General features: G+C 41.3%; 1 protein-coding gene across 2 annotated transcripts in view; it reads left to right on the forward strand.

The window, feature by feature from the left end:
• zfpm2a (zinc finger protein, FOG family member 2a) overlaps positions 1-20,899 on the forward strand; it is a 137,410-nt gene that overhangs the window by 80,041 nt on the left and 36,470 nt on the right. Inside the window, exon 5 of one of the 2 annotated variants that reach the window (XM_033640726.2) lies at positions 6,327-6,438. In XM_033640726.2, the coding sequence (XP_033496617.1) occupies positions 6,327-6,438 (112 nt within the window). The remainder of the gene's footprint in view (positions 1-6,326; positions 6,439-20,899) is intronic. The other variant, XM_078171975.1, reaches the window with a different exon arrangement.

A 20,899-nucleotide genomic window follows, 5' to 3' on the forward strand; every position in this document is an offset into this window, starting at 1 on the left:
AATACTAGTTCTCGGGACATACGCATTATACATAGTTACGGAGGTACACACACTTTTACTTGTGAAGTTGAATTAAACATCCTCCGCTACAAAGAAAGTTGGGGACATTGTTGTGTGATGCTGAAGGGCTGGGGAAGGAAAGGAAGTTTTGACTGAATTGGTAGAGAGTGCAGGTGATGTAGAATATTAAAGGATAGAAAGGGAGAGATGACAGAGGATAGGAGATGAGAGGAGCGAAGGAAAGGAAATTAACAGAAAGAAGAGCAGAGGAGAGGAAAGGAATAGCAGAAGGAAAAGATTGGAAGGAAAGGGAAGCATATCAAAGGAAAGGAAAAGATAGGATAGGAAAGGAATAGCAAAAGAAACAGGAAAGGAAAGGAGGCAGGGGTGGAGAAAGGGTTGCTTGTCTTCAGGGCAGGTACAGCTTACATTAAACTGTTTGGCTTTAGAGTTGGAGCACCTCAATGTCCTGAAGGTCTTGAAGAATGGAGTATAGAGGATAGAGTACCCCCCTCCATCTGAATCTCTATTCTTCTCTCTTCTCCTCCCTGATTTAGTAAGCAGCAGATTTAAAAAATATACAAAAATAATACAACAAAATAGAAATAATTTCTAGATGTGTTGTTAATGATTTAGCATTCCTCCTTAATCAACATCCGGAGCAGCCAATCACCAGTCTGCCTTATTACCAGACACACTAAACATACAGTAATCATGCAATGCCACCCATAGTCAATATAAATACAGCCACTGTGAGCATTTCAATGGAGTGAAATAAGTAATAGCTAATGCAGCACATGAACTTTGATGCTTACAGTCCAGTCAGCAGGATAAAAGGTGATTTAAATGAGAAAATATTTATTCCCCATAGCGCCGCCATGATAGCAGCAGCCAAATAAAGGCACATGCGCACAGTGATGGGTGTCCCTTTAAAGATTCCGGGAACAGCAGTGACTCTCTCAATTTAATCGATTTTAAAATGAAAAGTCAATTTAACAAAGTTGAAAAGAGAAAGATGGGCTAAGGGAAGAAAAAAGCATTCTCTTGCACTCAAGCAGTAAACTAACTGCTGCACAGAGCAGGCAGAGATTTCAGCTGAATTATCTCCCACCTCACATTTGCTCTTAGGCAAGCAGTTTAAAAGCCAAGCGATTGAGCCAGTGATCCAATTTGAAATGCAGAAATGATTAGAGCAGCTTGCCTCATTTCATATCGAAATTCTCTGATTTATGACAGGGCACCAGCCAAGATCTATCTCTAAAGGGAATTAGTGTGCAATTCCTGCATATTTCTGTTATTTAGTCTCCCAATAGCAGATGCTATAGCCTTAGAGAGAGGGAGAGAGGGGGGAGAAAGACGGAATGAAAGCAGTATGTAGGTATCTTTTCATTTCAGCAGATGTAACCATGGCCATTTAGAAGAGGAGAAAATGACACAAAAGCAGACTTGAGAAATGAAGGTATTTCTCACTTTATGTAGGATGTTGACTGAGAATCTTATTTCAGGGTGCAATGAAAAACACACGGCGCCTAACTACGCATATGCACAGCTTCTCCCGGCATGGATAGCAGTGGGAGAACGCAGACTGTGAGGTTGGCTTTGGCTGTTTTATTCAACAAAAAAAGACCCTTGCAACCCATCCATCCTTGAGGCTAAGAAAATATTAATACGCGGAGCGATAACGAGGGCTAGAGGAAAATCTCCCTTAATGAAATTTCCAGTTGACCACATGCAATTTGTTTCATCGCAGTGAACAACTAATTGCAATGGACGTTATCAAGGTGTGAGTGTGCTGTCTGCTGTAAACTGACTGGTAAAACAGGTACAAATCCTTTATCCTCACTCCCATGTTAGAAACAGAGAACATATAAACTTGACATAACCCATACATAAGCTTGTTTCTTTTTTTTTGTTACGTTTATACTGCTAGTATCATCTGAAAAGGACATAGCACTCTAAAATTATTTGGGACAATGTGTTGCAGTGGTAACACAGGGTCAAACAGGGCACATTCAGTGCCCTAGGCTAGCCCCCCATCCCAAAAAAATTGAATTGTATTATTACATTTTATGTGTCTTGTATTAAATAGAATAAGAGCGAATTACAAATGACAAAACCAACAAATAAACAACTTAATAACAAACAAAAACATACATGCACATTTGCAATTATCGTCTTCCTTTTTTTTTGTACTTTGCCCCATGTGGCTTTTTTTTTTGCATGTTGTCCTACTCTAACGCACACCACATGCAATACAATAGGGGTGGGGGGGTGTTTGGTGCCCCCTATGTCGCCTGTAGGAAGATCCGTCTCTGGTAGTGTAATCTAGAGGAGACAAAGTTAAATGTTTTTATCAGCGATTGAACTGAAATCTTGGAAAGTAGTGTTTTATCAGGGGAAAAGGGAAAAACGTGCACTATTCAAAACATGTTAATACCATTATTTGACTGGTGTTTTTGTTTCAAAATGGCACTACTTCATACCGAGTGGGTGTTGAAAGCGGGATGTATAAAGCCAATGAATGTGTTGAGATATTCAGACGGAGTGGTTTTGATCTCTCAGTTGTCTAAATCCTGCAGCTGTGGGATCAAGACGGATACAGTGCCAGTCAGTGACCTTGGTGGAGGAAGAAAAAAAAAAGCCATGAGGAAAATAATCATTCCCACCAAGGTTTGTATCGATTTCACCTGCCCTGACCATGAAGCGGGTTAAGAGTAGCCAGTGGTGTTGAAATGGTCAGCAGTGATATCATTAGCTTGTTGTTTACACAGGGAAGCAGGGAGTTAGAGGAAGGCTGAGTGTCACAAGCCACTTTCTTCTTCACCTCCTTCAGCTGATCAGAGGATCATGGTATCAAGGAGGGATTAGTAGCGACTTGGGATTTGTGTGATTGGTTAATTTATTGCGGTGATGGCAGGTCTTTCATCTATGGCAACATTTAATCAGCGCAGCCACAGAGGCTATTACAGGTTAGCTCCTTTCTGGAGTCAGTCCGGCTGTGCCATCAGCTCTATCACAATTCCCCTGAAATTTCCAAATTATCTGGAACAGGCTTTAGCTTCTCAGTAATAAAAATTAGAACAGATTCCTGATAGAAGCTTTTGCTCACACAGGGCCAATTATAAATAGTACAGCCCTGCCTTGGAAGAGGGAAAGGGGAGGCAAAAAAAATCCAACTCTGAGAGATGTGCGCGGAACTTATCGTTCAGCCTCTGCTCCGCTCTGATCCAAATCCGTGTGGCTGAAAATTTATATTAGATTTTATCACAGAGGCCTAAGTCTAGAAAAATCAATGAAGGTTATCTTTTATGTTGCAGCAACTTGTGGAAATATTGATTTTCATTTTATAGCGAATTTGGAGCATCAGTTTGTAATCACTTCCTCGCTGACTACACTGTTTTGGTCACTGTATCTCTTACACGAGAAACGGTAACAGAGCTCAGGAAAAAAAAAATAATAAAAATACCGGCAGAGTATTGAAACCACTGGAGTGAAGGCAGAGGGTGGATAAACCATAACACACTACATAGACAGGAAGGCCAGAGTTTTTTTACAGGCTCTGACAGGGATGATAGTTTGTAACCTGATATTAAACACTGTATCTCTGTAAAGAAAATGAATGTTTACTTGTTTTTAATACCTTGTCATTTGAATCTATTACAAAAACCTCCAAGAAACATGTGATATTAAAAAAAATTGAATTTTCTTTTTTAATCTGGGATTAGCCTCTAATATATATGCATATGCACAGATTTTTGTAAGTGACATATTTAACTATCCAACAGGGGTCAGCAAATTTTACAGACTTCCCTCTGTATTCTGATTTGGACAGGAAAGTGCTTCCATACGTCACATCCCCTGACTGTATGATTATTAGGTAGAAGAGGAGTTTGTTTCCATAACCTCAGTTTATCACACGCCTCCTCGCTCCAGGGAAATCTAAATTTTCTGCCTGTCAATCTGCATTTCTTCTGGCCTCGACCACTTAGGCCAACTGATCCGGGTTGTACAAATGTTTTCATTTGCATCTGCAGACGCTCCCTCCCCTGCGTTGATGCCACTGCGTCTTAATCCTAAATATGTTGTGTGCAGTTGCATTTCTTTGTCTGTGTGACGTCTGGTACATGCAGCATGCTTACAAAGCACATGGGCCACTATTGTCAGGATGGATGCATTATGTAAATCTGCACTGAGAAACTGTCATGGCTTGTTGCTGCTCTGTTTCCAACAAAGAAGAAGCAGAGAAAATAGTAGTAATTAACAATTAAATCAATATAATACACAATACTCATAGTCAGAATTTTAAAAGTTTCCTTATCAGCAGTAACTAAAGGAACAATTGTGATTGCTGTAATCATTTTTTTAACAATTTCTCCTGATTTCTAACAGTAGGGAAGATGTCTAGTTAATGTGGTATTTTGTCCCTGTTGGCTACATTAAGAGCAGCTGGAATATCATGAATTCCCAGAGGCTCAGAGGGACGGCAGAGAGGCCTCTCGCTGCTGAATAAGAGATGGCTCCAGTCTGGAGATCTAAGGAAGGGTTAATCTGATTCCCATTTCAGATAGTCGTCCTAGCAACAATCGGCCGGTCTGCTCTGCTCCTTTGACAGGGGTGTGAGATTTTCAGGTTAGCCAGATAGAAGACTTTATTGTGAGGCTAATTTGAAATGTGAAATCGAGGATGACTTAAATTACAGAGGTCCTCTCTCTCTCATCTGCTGCCAGGACAGGATAAGAAGATGCCAGGAGAAGGAATAAGAATATCAACAGACACAATTTACTGTCTGTGTTTGATCAGTTTGGCTGTGTAGTTTGCCAATGTGCAGAGCTAAATATAAATATATACATACATATATACTACATAGAAACCTGTCTTTATTTAATGTCTGTATTTGTTTGTTTTTTTAATTTGCAGACAAAATCCAAACAGATTGCTATCATCTCTAGGAGATGTATTTGCTATTTGTAAATAATGCTCTCTAAAAAAGTCAGTTTGTCCTCCAGCCTCAGACTAGATAGAGTTCATGGAAAGAGAAATGGGCGGCTGAGGAGGAGGAGGAGGAGGTGGAGGGGGCATGCAAGCGCACTGCCGGAGCACAGTGCTCATCTCTTGTGCATATCTGTGCCAATTCAGACCTTTAACATGCTCAAGTGACATTTGCATTTATCCTTGAAGGTTGTTGCCTTTTGCGGGGGAGAAATAAGTGAAAAGCACGAGAGAGGACTAGTATTTTTCTGTTGCATTAGGCAGATGGACAGTGTCCTGCCTCAGATGGAAAAAGAAATGAAGTGTCGAGATTGCACCCCAACCCATTTTCTCTTAGCTAAACTATTTCTGTAACATCCTAATGAAGGAGGGCCCCGGGGTTCAAAAGTAATGGCCTTGAAATACTGACATTTTGCCTTTGAGTAATAGGCTACTGTACCCAGCTGCCTGAGATGTTGCTACCACCACCCCCCTAAGACACACTCAACACCACCAACACTCCATTTTGCAAAAAGAAAAGAACCAAATAAAATAAAACAGAATAGAAAATCATATGAGGATACGTAGAGCAAGCCAATCCAGTGACACTGCAGCATGTGAATCCATTGTGGTGGACGTTGCACTCTATCTCCCTGTTTTATTTTTTCTTTCCGAGGAATAAAACTCCACGTTTGACCTCTGACCAAGAAGAAAAATGACCTTACACATTCAGAATAATTTTTCCGGCATATTATAAAAACTCTAACCTCAATCGGCCTTTGAAATGGATACTGATTCTTTAAATTCTTCCCTGCTTGTTTCAGGAAATAGTGAGATCCTGGCGATAGCGAGGCACAATGTGCCCAAAGTTCACCGCTGAACACTCGCTTCCTTCTCTCTGAAAGTCACCAGCCTTTTTCTTTCTTTCTTTCTTTCTTTCTTTCTTTCTTTTTTCATAATTCCCAGACACCTTAGATGTTCTTCTTAATCTGAGAGATCTGCTGCTGAATCACTGGGTACAATCCTGGATGATTATTCCCCCCTTTTTTTGATACAATGCAGGCTCTTGCACCCATTTGTCACCACTCCAACCACTGTACAGCCTTTGTCTGTAGGCTATCACACACACACACACACACACACGCACACACAAAACCTGCTCAAATCTATTCTGCATTGTAAAAAAAAAAAAAAAAAAAAAGGATTGGGGTGGACTTGAGTTGCATGGTGTATAGTTTCTGAAATTGTCTGTTTATGGCCATTCAGAGCAGCAGAAGAGCGTAACTCAGTGGTTATTAATGTTTCTTTAATCACCAAAATAAGCAAATGATTAGTGTTTGTTATCTGTCCCCGTCCAGAAGACGAAGAGCACAGTCCCGGTGGTGCTGAGCGCTGGCCCCAGGTGGCTGCTGGATGTGACTTGGCAGGGAGCGGAAGACAACAAAAACAACTGCGTGGTGTACAGCAAAGGTAAGCAAGCAGCGCCGGCATCCCGTTATCTCTCCGCAGCGCAACACACCACACCACAGCACCGCCGCAAAGACACTGACAATCCTCCATCCACTCCACTCCTGCCTGTCTGTCTCTCCGTCTTTCTTTTACTTTTTCTCCTTCTCTTTCTTGCTCTCTTTGCTTCTCAAAGTCACAAACACACACAAATAATTGCATGTACACAGCTGCAAGGGCACACATACATACACACGCTCTCACACACCATATCTGTTTTACTCCAAAGAGTAATTTATATCACTAAAACTCTGATTAGGAACTGAGAAACATCACTTGACACACAAAGTTAATGGTCTTTAGATTTCACAAGGTAATTAATGCTCCCTTTTTTTTCCTCTTTTATACTAAGTGAATCCCTATCTCGGTGCAGATAGCGAGCAAAGCACAAGTGGAGATGGGCTTGCCATTTTGCTTCATTTGTTCTCTCGCTAATTCATCCAAGCTTTATCTGTATATCTTTAATAAATCAGACATATTCATACAAGCCCCAGCAGAAATGGATTTATGTAAATAAGTGGAAAGAAATACAACATATCTGTCAGGAAAATCCATGTTGTTTATTCAGCCTCCACCCTAAAAGCACAAAAAACCCAAATGACCCACTGTCATAAAGATAAACTCCTCAATCTGCCGCATTGTGTCCGGCAAACCCTCATTAAAAACAGCCCAACATGGATCTGTAGAGAGCCTGGTTTGTTGCAGATTGTATGAGGAGATGCTTAAACTGTATACAGGCCTGACACTACAGTCTGTAGCTTCACTTCCCATGAAAGCACAAGGCTTCTGCAGCTATAATTGGGTCTTGACGGGTGTTAACCAGAGAGACACAGCAAAAATAAATACGTAAATAAAGATGTGTTTTGGATTCCAAAGGGTGAAGGAAAGGGGCTCCATTTATCACTTTTCAAAAATGATTACCCCGTGACAATACCCCCAAAGCTGAAATGGAGCTTCTTCTCCCTCAAAGTGAATAAGTGGCAGGAGTGGGATTTGCAACCCGGATTTTCAGTCTCCCAATTCTCATCTACTAATCACTAGACTGCACTGGGGAGTTATCCTCTTAACCGGCTACTTAACTTTGTGCTCTTTATCACCAAATCATTAAAGTTTTGATAAGCTGTGAAAGAAGATTATGCACTTCTTTAAAATCTTCTAATCTTTTTGCTCAGAGACTGACTGTATGAAACAAAAAAAGAGGGCAATAACAGGATTTCTCACTTTTTTTTTGTTCAGAATTTCCCTCCACCACTCTTCATACATGTATCCTCGAGATAGCATCACATACTGCAGAGCGAACGCAGCATCATCACCTCAGCTGTGTATCGCTGACAGCTCCTTTGTTTGTCACTTCCAGTTTGACCTTATTAAATTAAACACAATAACATCTGCAGACGTCCCCTTGTGAGAGTTGTTCTGTGTTGTACTGAATATAAGTTCATTACAGTAAATCCCCCACAAGAATCTTCACACGCTTGCCAACTGATAATAAACGATAATAGAGTGGATGTTGAATACAAAGAATTAATTTAAATCTCAGAGTAGAAGTTAAATATCTCTTGTCACCTCATAGCTGCACTGTCTAAGACATCATTAAGCTGAAAAACAGCATAAACGTTAGATGCCATTTCATTCTGTTCATTTTTCTATTATTTAAGCATATTCATGAACAAAGGCGTAGGTTTTGTTTCAGCTTTTGGGTGGACACATGTGAAACAGGGGTTTGGAGGTCCTCTGCCAGAAAATTTCCTGCATTCTGGTGAATTTTTATGAACAAATGTGTGCCTTTTCTGCAAGAATGTTACGGTGTAAATGTCTATAATTTTGTCAAAATTAAAGTTCTGTGCTACTTTAATGTTTTTATCGCCAGGGGACAAATGCACATGTTCTAAATACTGAAGGGGACATGCCCTCTGCTTCCCCCTGAAATCTACACCTATGTTCATGCATAGAAGACTTAATTTAATTAACAAACCTGTCTTGAGTTTTCCCATCATGAAACTTTTGACTTTGAAACGAATGCCACAATAACTATCACATATCTGATACTACTGTGATACTACAAGGTACAAAAAATTCAGGCTGTGTAATTCCATACTTGACTCAAACAGCTTTGTAGCAACTTTGCCACAGAGCTTTGGATAAATTGGTTGGGTGTCCGTTTTTCTCGGCTCTCTATCCAAAATTGTTCCACATTTTGCTCCTGGCGACTTTTTTTTTTTTTTTTTAGGTGGACTGGGAGTAAGTTCAGAAAGTGGTGAAGTGTTTGATGCCGTTCAACTGTTTGACTCTTGCATCCAGACTGATTTATACCGCTCATTCTTCTTCATCACCCTCTTTTAAATATTCCAATCTGCATGTGTGGGCACCCTCTGGAGGTGACATTGAAATTGAATGTCAGCGTGCTGGAAATATCAAATCTTTGTCAAATTCAATTTTGAATTTGGCCTTTTCGCTTCAGTTTTTAAGCTGTGCTGGAATTGTGTTTATCGTGTCGACACTAGTGTGGATCAACTGAACGGAAAAGAGTCCAGCAGGAACTTTCTTCCCACCTCGAAAAAGCTGAGGCCAAGATTGTTTATATCTTCACCCTTGTGCTGTTTCTCCTCTGTAGGCTGCTTCATTGCTCCCTGAGATGCGTTACTTATGGAAAACAGTGAATATCTCAATACACAGTATGCTTGCAGAATATGTTTTGGCTTACCTTTCAGTGGTCTCGGCTTTCTTTATGGCTGCCTGCAAAGATAGTAGCAGTTCACTTTGGATGCTTGCCAGTTTGAATCTATGGGGGAGTATCTCTAAGTGAGGACTGGTGATTGGTTTGAGTGGCTGTAGCTTTACTGTTGGGTGTTCTGTCTATGATTTCTGCATTACATTTCGTACAAGTGCTCATCCTCTATCCCCGAAACTTGTCATTCAGGAAGTCAGAGAAATATGTGGAGAGGGAGAGAGGACAGGATTCAGCAAAATGATTCCTCTGAGAGTTGTGTTCCAGCAGTGTGTTATGTATAATACATGCACTGGAGTGTGTAACAAGCAGCAGGGTGGTGTATTCAGGTCCCCCACGGGGCACCCCTGGACATCAGCACCAAGACAAGCTAACCCTATAGTGTCAAATATAGATTTCTTTGCCTGTTTTTTTAAGCAACCTACAGTTCCAGCAAAACTCTGTCCTCCCTGACAACTTGTATTCTGTTTTCCTGTCTGTATCATTTTATCCAGATGAACAGAAAGACAGCAGCATTTCATCCATCTCAAGAAATTAGAAGTCAAAGACTATGAGTAATGTTTGAGGCATTTAAATGTCTTAAATTAGGATTCACGGAGCCATTTCATGAATATAAATTCTTCTTTGAATTCCTGTTTCTTAAAATGAGAGGCAGCGAGAGCCCCGAAGAGGAAGTGGAAAACTGCAATATCTGTTTTTCCCAGGCTGTCAGCATGGCCCTGTTTGTTTTACATTAAACTCCCAGGAAGAGCCTTAGCAGCCAGCCATTACTAAAACTCTCAACTCTACTACTGCGCTAACTCATTATCGAGAAATCCACCTGGAACTCCCACAATGCTCTCCTCCACACTCCGACAGTTTCTTTGAACCCCTGAAGTTATAGAAACAGGCAGCAAGTCTGCAGAGTAATTATATGTTACAGTAACGCCACAGACTGAGGAGAGAGAGGTAGAGGGGGAGAGGGAGAGAGGGGATGACAGACAGGGACCCAGAGAGAGAGAGAGAGAGAGATAGAAACCTGTGGAGAATTTTCTGTACAGATAAACAACAGATTGATAAACAATGCAGCTGGAAAGTAGGAGAGATTTAACAGAGAAAAGAGACTCAGCCCCATTTTGATTTTTTTTCTAACATCTCCCAGTTGAATATGTTACAAACAGAGGCTCTGTTCAAAAACTGCAAACCTGCCTGATTGGAAGAATTTTAGCAACTGTTTGCCAAAGTGACCAAGCCTAACTATGATGTAGTCAAACAGCTTTTGAAAGGATAAGTCTGCTGTTATCCTATATTTATCATATAGTGAGCACACCCCATGAGAGGAACAAGACCAACGATGCCTTTATCTTTCCCTCCAAACTTCCCTAACCTGTGTGTGGCACTCAGCCCCAAAAGCCCATGCCTTCTGACAGTGAAGAAGTTGAACTACAGCAAAGATGTCCTATGGAGAACTCTCATTTGTTTATTTAAAGATACAGAGTAGTAAAAGTAGTTTTAACTTAACTACTTTGTAAAAAATGATCAAATTGATAATGTCCATGTGATACCAAATTAGATCAAAATATAATACAGTAAAAAGTCACATGCCAGCAAGTTAATGCAAAAAGTGTCCACTTGCTTGCTTTGGAAAAAAGTGCAAAGATTGTCAGCTTTAGTTTTGTTTAGACCGAATCCCCGTGACGTCACACTAACACCTCTGGGTAGACAGCTGGACATTGTTTTTTGCAGAGATATGTCCAGCAGTAAATGTAACGTTTAAAGATATATTGTTAAACACAGCGGTCCGACCTATCTGACCTTTCTGCTGTACTTGTTTTATGTACCATATTGCTTTGCTAGCAACTTTTAGAAACTACATCTACTCAAGCAATGTACTGCTGTAGACGGGGGCCATAGCAAAATGTATTTTAGCCACTTAAAAGACCCACCTAAAAACATCAGTATTAGTTGAAGTGTATGCTATATTTGGAATACTTTCACTGCTTTACTTTACACAACTGATCAAGCCAGCGGTAGACCAACAACTCCACTGTTCTAAAATCACTGTTTTTGTCAGTGGAGTCTGGTGGCTTTGAGGTAACAGTTTCAGCTCCCTGTTGATTAGTGCTCTCTGAAAGAAATGTAAGGCAGTAAAAATATTTAAAATAAAACATATACTTAAAAATGACCGATTTAGGCAGTACCATTTCATTTTATGTATGTAACACGGATTTCTACCAGGTTTTCTACCTGTAAGTTACCGCAAACAAACATCATGATTGGGCTTATGCAATGTCCTTTAGTCAGACAGCTGCCTTCCAGAAACTAGAGCCCAGGTGGGGGTATTGCACCAAGCAGGATTACTCAGTTAGCCACCATGTAACAACTTATCTGAACATTTGTTAATAAATAGCAATCATCAATACTTAGGACTAATTGTGGTCAAAGGGGGTTTAATTACAGTAGAGAAGCAGTGGTAAAATAAAAATTATAAAAAACATTCGTTTCAATTTATGGCCCAAAATTTTTTGTAGTTTCAGTAGTAAACTACACACAGAATGGCCAAACAGTAGGCTAATTGAACTACTTGAGTCACGATGCAAACATGAATGTAGTTGAACTACCAGCACACTACTGCACATTGTAGTTAAACTATTTGTTTAATTATGCCTAGTTCACTGCTACACAGCACTGTCTTTTGAAGGCATAAATCTTTAAAAACATGACTTAAATATGCTAAATCATTTCCTAAAACAGCTGGGCACTGTAGTTTTTAGCAAATGTTACTCAAACAGGAGTAAATTGTGCAGTTGTTGGGAATTTTCAGCAGCGGATTATTAGACATTTAGTATTTGCAGTAGTAGGATGTATGTGGGACTGAAAGAAACAGTGGAGCTTTATGGCACAGAATAATAATATGAGGCAATTCATGTTAGTTCAATTCATAGTTGGCGTTTTTGGGTATTTTAATGGGATTTGTTGACAGTAACAAAAACACAGAATACCACAGCAATATACTTTAAAATGTGTGCATTTTTGAAGTTGCAGCAACATTTTATTTTTAGCACTGAATTTAATATGTTTGATCATATTTGCAGAAGAAATCTAAAATCCCTGCAGCATATTACAGTCCCCTTAAATAAAAGCTCTCCATTTGCTGAAATCAAACAGAGTCAGATCTGAGTGTACAGTTAAAGACAAGTGTCACTTTTAGCTCTAAAGTACAATGTATGACTTCATTCATTCTCAGCGTGAGCCTCCATTGTGCTTACCCCATTGTTACCTGATATCAGAGCCCATTGAAACTATACACACTCAATGTGACCACATTATGTGGCATTATTCAGAGGTCACCTAAACTTTTCAACTGTAAGCCTCTTAAGCCAGACCACATTCAGATACAGCATGTCCAATAAGTCTCCAGAGCAACTTAGCCCATTGTTCGTGCAGAAATTGACCAATGTAACTAGGCCGTTTTACATAAGCCCGGACAGTGTCGAATTAGCCAACTCGCTGTGTCTTTGTAATATTTCATATTCTCTAAGTCTTCACAATCAGATCCTTTTTTTATGCCTTCATTTGCTCTTTCCACTGCTCCAGAGCTGTAGACCTCTGAGGCATAAGATGAACTAGCATGACCTGCCTGGACAGATGTATCTATTTGACCCTCTTTAAAATAATAATAAAAATAAAACCAGCCTTGCAATGTGCTGCCAAAGACATTTTTTTCCCACCAGAAATGAAAAGGTAAATCTGCACTGCTCCCTGGCAGCATGCAGCATTAAACAGTGAGAGGAGAGGACTCTTACAGTTCAAAATTTAATTGTTCATTTCAACCCTCCTCTTTTAAAATGACTGCGGCGAATAGGAGGTGCGAGGGTTATTATCTGTTATCTGGGAACATAGCGAAATAGTGTGACTGAATAATAACTAAACAACTGACACAATGTAAAAATTTCATTATCAGTGTATTAAAACAAAATTGTACCCTAAAGGAGTCCCCACCACAGCTCCGAGCAGCCGACTAATTATGTTTAATTAAAAGACAACAGATCAACAGAATCGTTTTCATTAGGAAATTATTAATGATTCCTCTGCAACAATAATTGATTGCACTGAGCCTCGCGATAACTCGGTACGGTCAGGCTGGAGTGAGCCGGGTGCAGAGGAGTGGCTGGTTTAGGCATTTGGCAGCAGTTTGAGTAGCGTGTCTTGTAGCTGAAGCTTCCACATTAGCAATTGAGGAGAAGTTGTAAAGCTGGCTTTATGGAGAGGAGAGGAGGAGGAATGGAGTGTGTGGTGGGTTAAGGACAGCAAAATCCAAATCATACGGCGATCTGAGAGGACTTAACCATCCCACACATGTATTTAGGAGCACGGGCATTCATGCACATACAATCACACACGTTTCAGCACGCATGACTAAGATGGGGACACACACTCTTATTATTTTCTCCTGTCTCTGTCTACAAACATATTCAAGAGGGCGTTTTCTCTCCATTTTTTTTTCTTTCTGCCTCACTCGTAAGCATATAAACTACACACACACACACACACACACTTTGCTGCTGCTCCATTCAGAGCCATGTGAAAGACGTCAGCTCCAGACGCTTCCTCCGACAGCCTTTTATGTGCATTGTTCTCCCGCCACGCAGGCAGTTTCCCTGTGCTAGACAGTATAGCACAGGCACCAGACACCACACTCTGCCACAGCACCCACATTCACTGCACAGACCAAACGCCATTACCGAAAATTTGAATAATGGCTGCTGACACATATATGTCCATCTGCATTCAGCGTGGACTAAGCCTTAAGACAAAAGCAACAATACGGGGAGGAAATGTGAAAGAAGTGATGGGCACTGATGAGGGACAAGATTGTTCTTTTCATATATCGCCACGTAACAATTTGTAGCTGCAATCCGCGTGCACATTTTTGAGTATGCGCTTGTGATTTGTGTTGTGAGTGTGTGAGTATAGCTGGTCGTCCTTGTATCAATGCCACAGAAGGTGTCAGGCTAATGAGCGTGGGCTGTCCTTAGAGCAGGAGGGTTTGGGTTGTGCCATTCACTCTGCATATTTAAATGCCTTGTAGAGCTTAAGTAGGCCCACTTTTCCATGTCAGGGCAGCGTTCAATCCTGCTGCGACCATTAATTATGATACCATTGTGCTCCAGTGTGGCTAATAAGAGTGATGTATTGCACCCTCGTGGCATTATAATCATCTGAGTGAAGTACCTGGACTACACTGAGCTCGCTTTAAGCACCACATTTAAAAAAAAAGAGAGAAGAAGCAGAAAAAAACAGTGAGTGAAGAGGAAGCTTCTTCCCTCCTCTCGGTCTCCACTGCTGGCTGCATTGGTTAATGCTTCTACATGAGAGCGTGTCACAGATTTAACTTCTCTATAATTGTATAATCAATGGTGAGAAATGCTTCAGTATTGATCATGCGGGAAGGCTGATTGTGGGTCTGGGACACATGTGAAGTCACTTGTGCTCAAAATAGCAAAAGTGCGCAGCCATCAAAAGCAGATACGAGTCACTGTTTTTTTTTAACTTTTTCCCTCCATGCATGTGCACTCTCCCTATCTGCACTGTGTGAGAATGTTATATGAGTTATCTGCATTGCTTTCGCAGATATCTCCCAACACAGAACTGCTTAAGTGGATTTTGAGGAGCTGCTTCTTAATATTTGGAGCATGTCTCCCCAGTATTGAATGTGTTCAATACAGATGGGGAAAAAAGATCCCATTTTATTACATTAATCACTGCAAGTTAATGTGATTATATGTACTTTATATTTCCCTTCTTAACTTCCCCTTGCCTTAACAGCATAATCAATGACCGTTTTTATATTCATTGAAAAATTCCACGGATATGAAAATAAGCTTCTGCAAGGTTTTTAATCTACTGCGGGATCTTGAGTCAGTAATTAAAGAGTCCATTCTGCGTGTGTCTTCTAAAAGCCCTTAGCCTGCTTTTAGGCCTGGGTATGATGCAGCCCACCGCCCCCATCTCTGCTGTGGTAAGTAGGTGTGAAAAGCATTGTCAGTGTGCTTCAGGATAAAGCCCTGCTGTTGGATGCCATTGGTCAGAGTCAAACCCCCCCCCAACACACATATACACACACAAGATCCTGGAGCAGGTTGAGAAGAAGAGTGTGTATGTGTTCGGGAGAGGATGCAGGGGGTCGTGGAGGGGTGTGTGTGTGTGTGTGCAGGGATAATCAGAGACAAAAGCTGAGAGCTGGAGAGAGGGGCCTTTCTGCACATCCACACAGCTTTTTTTGGAGGGGGGGGGGGGGGGGGGGGGGGTTAGTGGTGCCTTTTTTTATCAGGCTTGAGGGGGGTCACAGTGTGTATGTGTGTGTGTGTCAGAGAGAGTGAGCAAGAGAGATGGAGGGAGAGAGATAGAGGAATCACTGGGGTGGAGGGGTGTTTAGATCGTCAGTCAGCGTGATGGAAAACCACACGGTTAAAGTCTCTCTGAGGGTTGACACAGGACTGCAGCGAGTGGAACTAAACAAGTGAAACTGAGTCTAGGTGAAACTCTGATGCACTGAGGGAGAGAGCAGATGATCATACTATGAAAAAAAAGCCCACAGTGGAGGGAAAAAAGGACATGACAGTGGAAGAAAAACATACAACGCTGACTGGTACAATGATACCACCGGCTTAGAGAATAGAGCTACTGTAGAACAGTTCCATTCAAGCCTTATGGGGCCTGGTGGAGCAGGACCAATTTTTCCTTTGATAATGTATACCCCTGCAAATCAATTTTTAGGTTGGGCAAAACATAATCAGATTTTCTCTGAAGAAATAGCTCGACACATTACAAAATTGTTTTGTGGGGTCGCCACTGTGTTCATGCAGGAGAACTCGGCGATAACCTTTATACATACCTTTGCAGCTAATCCATTTTATTGATTGTACATCCACCTGCGTGGAAAAAAAAAACACAGAGCCCCTAGTCTTTAGAGCGCCGTATCAGTGTGATATCACAGTTTTTCTTTTCTCATTGCAGCGCACGGAGGAACATAACCACACGCCACCTCTAGCATTAGTACCTTATCTGTGGGTTGTTTTATCATGCTATCTGGTCAAGGGATCTTAGCTATTCTACCCCTCTTAAAGTCCAATGCCATGGGTAAGGACACAGGGATGCATGAGGTGGGTTCAACAATGAGCTTTAAAGGTGTAGCTGGAGCAGTTTGGAAATGTGATACGTGTAAACTTGTAAGTAATCCTGCTAGAAGCATGGTTAGAATAACTTGAGTTTGAATCATGTGGGGATTCTTAAGAAACATTGCAGTCAGGGTTGGTTTTTGACAATCTGTTCGTCAACCGAGAGAACCAGGTTTGGTTAGAGACTGTCTGAGGTTTGAGGTCACCATTTAGGTTTTAAATTTGGGGAAAAAAGAACTCTGGTGTTGGATTGGTTATCAGTATTGGCAGATGCCCTGAGCTGAAGTATTGGAATTGGTGGAATAAAGGTATGACTGAGCTAAACCAACTAGAATGCTTGGTTGAAGCTATGGTATGTTTATGTGTAGTCAAAGAAAACACTTGGGCGAAGTTTGGGATGGTTGTGGTCAGGGTTAGCAAACTCTGCTCTCCTGCATAAAAGACTGATGCGGTACATGCCCACCAACCTGTTGTCCGTACCAACTATGAAATAAGGCACATTCCATAGGCAATATGAGGGGGGACAAGGGGGGAACGTTACCCCCCTCATTAGCAAAATGACCAAAATACGATCCCCTTGTTAACCTGCCATCCCTGGGGTTTGAACCCAGACACCGTCCTTTCAGGACCCCAACCTATAACCGATACATTAATGGCCGCAGCATTTGTAGCACTGTTTTAGCGACCAGAAAAACTCACAGACCAAATTCATGTGCTAATCATCGCACGTGATGCTATTCAGCCAATCGAATCCGTGCATTCCGAAAGGCAATGCAACTCGTGTGAGTGAGATACACACAGGAGGAGATGAGACAAGAGAGACAACAGTCGCAGCAATAAATGAGGCAGAGGAAAGTCATTTTGCATGGTGTATTCTAAAGAGAGAAAAGTAGACAGCGAAAACTGAGCTTTTAATCAAGAATGGACCAACACTTACATGTTGATTCTTCCCACGGGCAGTTCAAAAACAGCATGTCTCAACATATGTTCCGAGACAGTGGCGATTATTAAAAGGGCCAAGGTGAAGTGCCACTACGAGACAAAGCACAGAGCATCTTTTCAGCAAACATACCCACTCAAGTCTGAACTGAGGGCGCAGAAAATAAAATAGTTGGAGGTGTCCCCCAAGTTTAAAATGAACAAACTGAATACTGCTGACATCTGTACCATTTCTGCCTGACTATGCTACACACTATTTCTTGCAGTGGCAAGAACATTGGAAATGTACGAAACTGTGAGGTGCAGAATCATCCAATACAGATGTAATTCCTTGGGATGCTGTGCTGCTGATAGACTGTAGATCAGAGAACACTTGTGGGTTCATTCAGAGGGCAATGACCTGTTTTGATTCTTGGTCTGATTTTAAATATGGCAAGTTCCAGTTCCAGTTAAATAATAGCACTGTTTTTTCACCTTTTTTACAGCCTTTTGTCTGTCTTCATTTTGACAGTGATATTGGCTGCTTATGAGCTAAACCCTTCCTCTTCTGGGTTGCTTTAGTGCCTGAGCTCTGCTGACCTCTGCCTGTCGGCACTGGGTGACAGAGATGGGTGCCCCTGTTCCTTGTGTGCACTTTCTGTGTGTGTGCTAGAGAGAGAGAGAGAGAGTGGACAGAGCCGCAAGCGAGCAGACAGCCGTGCTGTAGGTACAGTAGTGTAGAGGACTAGACATCAGTGTCGTCCAGGTCAGACAGGGCCATCCATTCTCGAAGCCCCAGGGAAGAGGGAGAGAGAAAGAGAAGGAAAAGGAGAGAGAGAGTGGAAGAGAGGTGTGTGTGTGTGTACAGAAAAAGAGAGATGGAGGGGTGGTGGGTGGCGGGGGGGGGGGCATTGATGCACTGTTTCTCTTAACTCTGTCAAAGCCACTCCATTGTGCTCCCCCGTGCAGTGAGTGGAAACCAATCTGTCATCGCTCCACTAGCCAGCATACTAGAAGAGGGTTAGACTGCTGGAAACACAAGTCTATTCAATGTGAAATGTAACTGGAATCTGAGCCCTTGGATAGCTGGATTGAAAAAAAAAATTGATGTAAGATTTTTGAACTCCGCTCTCCCACAGACTGTGAAATGGAAGCCGTGAGTACAGTATTTGGGTCTGCACGAGATAGGTTTCACTATCGTATCTCTCCCTTTTTTCAGAGAGGTGATTGACATGTTTTGTTGATGGAACTCTATCCAAACCATGTGAGGTTTGCATAGGCATGAAGGGCTCAGTTAAAACCTCAGACACACATCCTCGCTCGATATTACCCAGCAGAGTTGGCCTCATTTGTTTAAGACTTCATTTTTTTCTGGCATTGACAATATTTAGACAGTCACAGTCACAGAGGGGTGAGTGAGTAGCAGAGACAAAGTCTTCAAGTGGAGCTGTAAGGATGTGAGTTTTCTTTCCCCTTCCCATATCCATGTTCCCTTTATACCTATCACCTATAGAAACCGAGCATCACCTGACCAGCACAGAAAACATGACCACCTCTCCTGATGCCCTGAGCTCTCTAAGCCTGCATACTGTTGAATAGTAGCTACTAATGCTATGTTCCGATGCCATTTGGAGTCACTTCTTCCCCTCTCCTCGCAGGAATCCCCCTTGCGCCATTTTCCCTGTAATCTCCCCACTCCTCTCTGTTATGGGGTGGCTCGCCCGCTGCTCCCGTCACTATTCCCCAGCCCCTCTCCTTCTTACAACCAGCACCTCCACCATTTTAATCCCTTTGACCCAAACCCTGTGTGTTTCCCTGTATCAACAGCTCCTGGAGATTACATCCTGCTTGCCTCCTCACCGCTGCGTGCTTCAGTCACCGTTGGCTGTAGCTGGCTAGTGCATGCTAGGGTCTTAGTCAGACACTGCTGGGTGTGATAGCCACTGTGGCTAGTTAGCTTGGTCAGGGTCATAGCCAGAGTGCAGGCAGCTGGAAGAGAAATGAAGGTGGGAAAAGGTGCATGGGTACAAAATCAGAGCGGCATCAGAGGTTTGGGCCTTCTGGAGAGCTAGTGGAGACTTTAGAAGGGCTCTGACCTCAAGTAGAAGTTAGTTTAGAAGGGGGAAAAAACCCACCAGACTTTGGGGAAATGAAAGAGCATTATTATTTGATTATTTCTCACAATTACCCAGTGGCGCCCCCAGAAAAATTTCACAGTTGGGAGAAATTTTTCTTGAGAGCTTTGGTGGGTTAAAATGAATAGATTCAGTAAGAAAGGGCTAACTTGGAGGAAAACTTCTCCCATGTGCAGATTTTTCATAGGGGTGACCAGATGGGGCCACGGAAAATATTGGGGTGGAACACCAAAACCAAAAGTCATAACTGAATTTTAGGAATTCCACTGCAACTACTCTCATTGTTCCTTTGAGCAAGGCAGCTAACCTCTATCTGAGTCACTGGAAGAGTTTGGTGGGCAGCAGTAGAAGCCAAGAGTTCTTTCGCCATGTTAGAATAAAAGAATAAAGGTGTTAATGTAACGAGTAGAAAAGAAAAAGCACACTGATTTCACATTTCCTTGGAGGAAGAAGGAGAAATCTTAAATGTTTTTGGTGATATGCTTCACTAAGGATTTTTTTAGGGCACCCTGATGGCCTAGGGTTTGAGGTGTCGACCATAAACTGCCACTTACCTATATTGACTCCAGCCAGAGACCTTTGGTGCATGTCAGTTTCTATCTCTCTTTCCCATTGTTTACTGTTATCTATGTCTATATTGCTATGATAAAGGCCTAAACACCCAAAAATTGAAAACTACCGTTGTTTTCTGCATAAGGATTTGTGCTTTACTTATTTTACAAAAGAACTGACTTCATACAATATACAAGATATTGATATTAAAAGAAAAATATACTTTGAAATTGAGCAACTATTAGGATTTTTATTTATATATATATTTTTTTAAAAAGGAAATACTCCACCTTGAATAGAAATGCCTACAACCTGTGTACTTTAAAGTTTGTGCAAAGTTCATTTAAGTTGTGTTTTTTTTTTTCATTGTTTAGTTGTATTTATTAAATCTGAAGCTTTAGAATAATTTCATATTGAAATCAACCCCTAACAGACTCTGTATACAACACTTTGTATTGGTATTTATTCTGAAGCACATATTTGTTCATCATGTCATCATATCACTGGGACAGTATAAAATACAAAAGTGCCCCATTGCTTTGCACCACTGCTGTCTGTACAATATATTAGGACAAATACATGTGTGACGCTGACATCATATTGCTAGATATCTGGGTAATGTAGTTCTTCAAAAAATATAAAATGACATCCCTTGCTGACATGTGGTGCTGCCAAAGTTGTGAGGTGCAAGTGACTGATGTTATTTTGGAGGTAAAACTGAAAGTGTGAATAATTGAAATGATGTGTATTGCCTAGTTAATTAAATATACTTATTTTTAAACACTTTCTTAATATACTAATATTTCAGGAAGAACTATGGTGAACTGTAGAGTCATTTTATTGAATGTAATGTTACAGCCATCACACCCCTGGATTAAATTTTTATGTTTCACTCAGTGTGAGCATCATATAACTTCAAAGAGGTGTTGAAA

Source organism: Epinephelus lanceolatus, chromosome 10, assembly GCF_041903045.1.
Source record: "Epinephelus lanceolatus isolate andai-2023 chromosome 10, ASM4190304v1, whole genome shotgun sequence".
Classification (NCBI taxonomy): Eukaryota; Metazoa; Chordata; class Actinopteri; order Perciformes; family Serranidae; genus Epinephelus; species Epinephelus lanceolatus.